This window comes from Poecilia reticulata, linkage group LG19, assembly GCF_000633615.1.
Source record: "Poecilia reticulata strain Guanapo linkage group LG19, Guppy_female_1.0+MT, whole genome shotgun sequence".
NCBI lineage: Eukaryota > Metazoa > Chordata > Actinopteri > Cyprinodontiformes > Poeciliidae > Poecilia > Poecilia reticulata.
Genome location: NC_024349.1, coordinates 1,571,399 through 1,578,084, shown reverse-complemented (window position 1 = coordinate 1,578,084; position 6,686 = coordinate 1,571,399). Strand labels below are relative to the sequence as shown.

Genomic DNA, 6,686 nt, shown 5'->3' with positions numbered 1-6,686 from the left:
ATTACATTAGCAGCTGTATGACGGTCTAACACTGACTTAATAAAGATGATTAAATATAAAATATGGTGATCATAGCGTACAATTGTCTGACAGAAATAGCTGTCAGTTTGTCCTACGTGTATCGCGATCTGACAACGTATGATGATCCGACAGATATAGCCATCAGATTGTCATACGCGTATGACAATCTGACAACGCATGGCTATCTGACAGAACACCGGCTGTAGCCGTGTAACATGCAGCTGAAGCGCGGTTAGGCTCTGGGGTCGCGTCGTGAGGCCTGAGCAGAAGCCAGGCGTGTTTTCTCTCTCTCTAGTTTCACGGTTGAACCTGCTCTCACCGCAGCACAGGAAGCCAGAGAGACAGGAAGATGCTGCAGAGCTGCTGACTTTACCCTCAGCTGCTCGTTTTCAACGTTTCTGCTGTTCGTGTTTCATGGAGTTTCTGCCTGAAGGATCAAGATTCTCCTCACATTTCCAGGAAACGTGATTAAATTCATGGTGAGTCACTCAGTTTTTGGGCTTAAAGTTAATTCTCCCAAACGTTTCTGTACCGATTGTTTTAAACGACGACGTGCATGGTGCAACGGCCTCACACTGCAAAAACGCAAAACTGTTTTTGGTCTAGTTTCTACTGGAAGCATCTTTTTACACTGTTAATAAGACGAGACTAACTTAAGGTAACTTTTCATCAAGATATAGGAACTTGTTTTAAGTTAATACTGATGAAAAAGTAACATGGGAAAATGTATTGCTATAAAATAATCTGCCAATGGATCAATACTTTTATAAAAATCAATATTAATGAATTATTGACTTAAAACAAGCTCCTATATCTTGATGAAAAGTTTTTAAGTTAGCTTTGTTGCACTTAGAAACTAAACAAGAATACTTATGTAGATTTACTTTTGGATTTTAAAAAACTAAACAAAACTAGTAGATAAACGTCCAACAAGCTAAATAAATGGACAAACTGCAAAAACCACTAAATCTTACCAAGTATTTTTGGTCTAGTTTCTACTGCGATACGTTCGTACGCTTAAAATAAGACAAAACTGACTGAAGTAACTTTACAGCAGCTTGTTTAGAGTCAATAATTCATTAATATTGAAAGCGATTATTTCACTTTGAGCAAAACATTTTTCCCATGTTAAGTTTTCATCAATATTGAGGCTTTATTGACTGAAAATAAGATACTATGTCTTATTGAAAAGCCACATTAGTTTTGTCTCATTTCAAGTGTTGTAAAATAATTGAAACTAGACCAAAAATATTTGGGAAGATTTTGGTGTTTTTGCAGTGTGATACATCAAAATGTCTGCTTGAACAACATGTTTAGTTTTGATGAAAGGAACATAGCATAGCCGTCTGATGCTGCGCTTTATTGGTTGAATTACTAGTTTTATTTGTTATAAAACGAGCAACCTGCACAAACAAAATGTTTGATTAAATATCTTAGTTCATTTGAAATAACCTACAGGTAATTTTACAGCAAGATACAGAAACTTGTTTTAATCCACGATTCCTTAATATAGATGAAAAAGTTCTGATTCCAATGGCAGATTATTTCACCGGTAGCATGGAAAAATGTCTTAGAAGTGAAATAATCAGCCAATGGAACTAGAGCTGGGTTGCCAGGCAACGGGCTGGGCTTGGCTGGTGTTGCCAGGCAACGGGCTGGGCTTGGCTGGTGTTGCCAGGCAACGGGCTGGGCTTGGCTGGTGTTGCCAGGCAACGGCGCCAGTGGAACTAGAACTTTCTTTTGTCAGTATTAAGAAATGATTTACTTCAAACAAGCTCCTGAAAAGTTCCTTGTTGGGTCTTAATTAAAGTGTATTTTTGGTAAAAAACTCGACCAACAGAATTTGGTAAGACTTTGTGTTTTTGCAGTGATCCTATCACAGAATTACTTATGGATTTTAAAATACTAAACAAAACTTCGGTAGATTTCCCTACAAGCTTAGAATAGAGCTAAATAAACGGACACACTGCAAAAAACCAAAACCTTACCAACTGTTACACTTTAAATAAGACAAAAGTAACTTACAGGTAACTTTCAGCAGGTTACATGAGCTTGTTTAGTCAATAATTCATTAATATTAATAGAAACAGAAAAGCACTAGTTCACTGATAGTAATATTGATATTCTTATCAATATTAAGAAATTGTTGACTCTAAACAAGCTCCTATATTTTGCAAAGTAAAAAGTTACTTTTTAGTTAGTTTTGTCTTATTTGAGATGTACGAAGAAACTGGACCAAAAACATTTGGTAGGATTTAGTGTTTTGCAGTGTATTTCCCCTCCTGCTGTTTTTTTCTCTTCTTCTCTCGACTTGTCTTCATTTGTTTCTCGATTTCTGTTTGAATTTCAGCCGTTTAGAGGAGCCGAAGCCGTTTCCTTCTCGTCTTAAACTTTGACTCTCTTTGGTTTCCTTTTGCGTGACGATTCTGATGAGCAAAGAACCACAGAGGAACGTCTGCTGAGTGAAACCTCAAGCGCTATAAAACACCGTAATCCTCTGTTTTATTAATGTGCTGCTGTATTTCAGTTAAACGATGTGAATACGTGAAATATATCGAGGTGTTTTTGGTGTTTAGTAGTTTGTAGCAAGGCGGCATTTTGCAGTGAGGAAGACGAGCTGAGGCATAAATAAAATATAAATAAAATACCCTTTACTAAATACAAACATTTACATTTTATAAATAGTTTTATCTTACACCAAATGAAACGCCACAAAAACCCATAAACGACTCTCCCCCCGCCCCATGGGGAAGTATTTGTCCAAACACCCTGGAGAGGACACAGAACAGACAGGTGAGTTATTAGCACTCCACACTTAACAGATTATGCACAAACATTTGCTCAGTTTTCCCCACCAGTAACATTTATCCTCCCTTCACAGGGAACCAGCTGCAGAGCCAAAAATACTCCATAAATACAATTAAAACTTCTTGTGTGCAAATTATTTATGTGCAAACCTCTGCTTAAAGTGCAATGCTAAATAAAGTGCAAAAAGTGCTTCTAAAGTGCTATGTGAGTAAAAATAGCCCCAGTAATGAAAGTCTCTTCAGTACGTAGCAGACAACGTGCAGGGAATCGAACACGTGACCTGTAAGGTTCTTAGTTCCTTCTGGTTCACAGAGGATGAAAACAGACCATTTAGTGTGTAGAGTTATTACATAAGATCAATAAAAAATGATAATTTAAGCAGAAATGTCAAAAGAGTAAAAACGATGTTGATCAAATAATCCATCCATCCATTTTCTTGCACCCTTGTCCCTCAGTGGGTCGGGAGGGGTGCTGGTGCCTCTCCAGCCAACGTTTCGGGTGAGAGGCGGGTTCACCCTGGACAGGTCACCAATCTGTTGCAGGGCAACACAGAGACACACAACCATGCACACACACACTCACACCTAGGGGCAATTTGGAGAGACCAATTAACCTGACAGTCGTGTTTTTGGACTGTGGGAGGAAACCGGAGAACCTGGAGAAAACCCACCATGCACAGGGAGAACATGGAGACTCCATGCAGAAAGACCGGGAATCGAACCCAGAACCTTCTTGCTGCAAGGCAACAGCTCTACCAACTGCACCACTGTGCAGCCCCGATCAAATAATCATTTAATATTTAAATATTACATCATCAGACAGCAAAATATAAAGTTACGTGGAAATGTTGGCATTTTAAGGATGATAATTATTCACAGAGTTTAAAAATATCAAGCAAAAAAAAAATCTAATTTATTTTATTCTGCTATACAAACTTTAACAAACACTGAAGGTGTGAATTTTTGATCAAAGTAAACATTAAAGGAGTATCTGGAAATTTTACTCAAGTAAAAGTAAAAAGTACAGCGTAGTAAAAATATTTCTAAAGGTTTTTTTTTTTTTTTTTAAAGCTACAGAAGTAAATGTTACTGAATCTGATGCAATAAATTCTGCTGGACCAGATCAGAAAAATCAGCAACACGTGAAAAACACTCGATTATTTATATAAAGTATTTTTAGACGACCTTTTGTTGCCGGTGAGTTAATTTCATGGCGGAAGCAAAAACCATGAAGGAGGAAAATGAGAAATGATGAGACTCAGAGTTTCATCCTCTTTGTTCTGGCTTATACTTTTATTTATTATTATTTATGCTTTTATTTTGCCATGAAAAAAGCTTATCCTAATTAACATGTTAATTTCATTTTGTTGTGATGTTCTGTTTTATGATCTTTTTTAACGTATTCCTACTTGTTTGTGTTTTAATTTGTTTTTCTGTTGCTGTTTTTCGTTCTATTATCTGGATAATTATCTTATAGATCAAAACCCCTTTTTGCTTTTTGTCACTATAATGTTCGTTATATAAACACCTGCTGGTGAATAATAAATATATAATAACTAAATAAATTCTGCTGGACGATAAATTGTCCCAGAAGTTATCGCAATAAGCGATATTATTGTTTTTGGGACAATTTTCAAATAATATAACGTCATCATAATGCAGGAACACATTCTAAAATATCAATAAACTTTAAATGAACATTTAACACTGGAACTGGAAAACATTTTAAATATCCAAAATAAGTAAAACCAACAAATAAAACCAATTATAAAGTCTCTGAAAACACAATTATCCTTCAAAATAAGAGCTGGTTGAGGCCAAAATACCAGAATGGAGACTTTTATCATCCAGTTTTTGGTAGAAAGAGAAGAAATATTAATCATAAAAATGGAAGTTATTGAGTTATTAACGTTGGCTGCTTAGCAACAACCTGCTGGGTAACAGCAGCAGTTTCAGCTTTTGCCTCAAAACTTCCTAAAAAAATCATTTTAAAAATGGTGTGAAGAGAAAACTGGATAAATCAGGAAAGATCAGACCACCAGTTCAGATATTTTAAAAAAACTAATCAATAATTATCCACATCGACTGATATGAAACTGATATGAAGAGCTGAAGAAAACGTTCGACTCCATCATCTTTACTCACAGACGATCTTTGGGGTATTTTTGGTTGCCCCTAGCAACGGCAAAAACGGACGCCTGGTTTCCATGGCTCAATGTGTTGCAGGCTGCTGTGAAATCTGTCTATTTGGAAAAGTTGTGATTAATTTGATAACTTTTAGATCCAACATTAATCAAGAATTTAAAAAAATCACATAATCAGTTTGTTTTCTGCTGTTTCTGTTTATCATCTTTATGCATTTTTAATTATTTTGTATGAACTTTTAAAGTTTCTACACATTTTTGCAAGACAATCAGATTTTTCAAAGAATCAAGTTGGATTGTTATTTTTTATTTTACACTTTTGTTTTCTGTCTTATTACTTTTTAATATTGTTTTTTATTTTATTGTTCTTTTAAATGTTTCTTTTTCTTCATTCTTTTTTGAATTTTATTCTACATTTCTGTTTGTTCTTTATTTTATTTTGTTTATTTGATTGTTTTTCTCTCTTGATTTTAGATTTTGGTTTTTTTTCTTTGTTCCATTTTCTGTTTGCTTTTTATTTATTTTTTATTAATTATTTTCTTTTTTTCTTGTTCTTTTTTCTTTTTATCTTTTTTTCTTAAAATTTTTCTATTATTGACTCTTAGTTTTCTGTTTTTCTTTGTTTTCTTTTTATTCTTTATATTTCTCCTTATGTTGTTTTTCTTTAAATAGTTTTGATTAGTTTTTCTAGGAGTAAAGTTTATTTCCTTGAACATATTTATTAGATCTGTAGACTTTCCGTTCTCATTGTTTTATATTTCAGACAGTTAAATATTCTTTTATATGGTTTTATTGTGTTTTATTGTGTGGATTCCTCGCAGCAGCGGCGGCGGCGGCGTCAGGCTTCCCCCTGCTGTGATGGACAGGAAGCAGCACTACGACTCGCTCATGGATCGCAGCAAACGCATCATGTGGCAGGACGACTGCTACCTGGACCTGCAGTCCACTTCCTGCTGCGCCGCCGCGCACACAGAGACGGAGCAGCGTAAGAACCTCACCGCCGGCTGCCGCCTTTATTTCATTTAATACCTATAATAATATAGAGAACAGAACCTTTACTGCTGGATCTCATGACGGAACGGAAAGTTTCTGGTTTAATTAGAGACAAAAAGTCGACTTTTATTTGGAAAATATCAGATTTATTTTGGTTCTTACTGAAGAGGATTTAGAGGTTTCACAGTAATTTCTCTCTTCAGAAATTAATCTTTAATGTGATAAAACATTTTATGGATTATCAGAAGCATCAACAGTGATTCTGCATCATGTTGTTAAAAAACAGATAAATATTAGATTTTTCTGTAGATATTAAGTCAGTGAAAGTAGAAAATTAAAAAATATATTGATTGAAATAATATTTGTTGGATATTTTTCTTCCGTTTTTCAAAGAAAATTTGGTCAGATTTGGAAAATAGATCTAAAAAAACACATGAAAAACATTTTTACTCCCTTTTCTGCATTTTTGTCGTATTTAAAACTTCAGTTAATGAAATTTAACATTATAACTAAAACAACCTGAGAAAATATAAAATATTGAACTACGGTGAGAAGTGGAGAGGCTGGAGAAAACGACAGAAAACGACAGAAATCAGGCAGCAGAGCAGACAATGACGGCAGACCCGACCAGAACCAGAACCAGGACCCAACCAGAACCAGAACCCGACCCGACCAGAACCAGAGCAGAACCAGGACCAGAACCAGGACCCAACCAGAACCC

The 6,686-nt window shown here is 35.3% G+C and overlaps 1 protein-coding gene across 1 annotated transcript in view; it reads left to right on the top strand.

The window, feature by feature from the left end:
• The first annotated feature begins 6 nt into the window (after positions 1-6).
• The window catches only part of nlrc3 (NLR family, CARD domain containing 3), a 24,910-nt gene continuing 18,230 nt past the window's right edge, over positions 7-6,686 (top strand). Inside the window, exons 1-2 of the mRNA XM_008436346.2 lie at positions 7-500; positions 5,794-5,957. Coding sequence (XP_008434568.1) covers positions 5,831-5,957 — 127 coding nt within the window. The 5' untranslated portion in view covers positions 7-500; positions 5,794-5,830. The remainder of the gene's footprint in view (positions 501-5,793; positions 5,958-6,686) is intronic.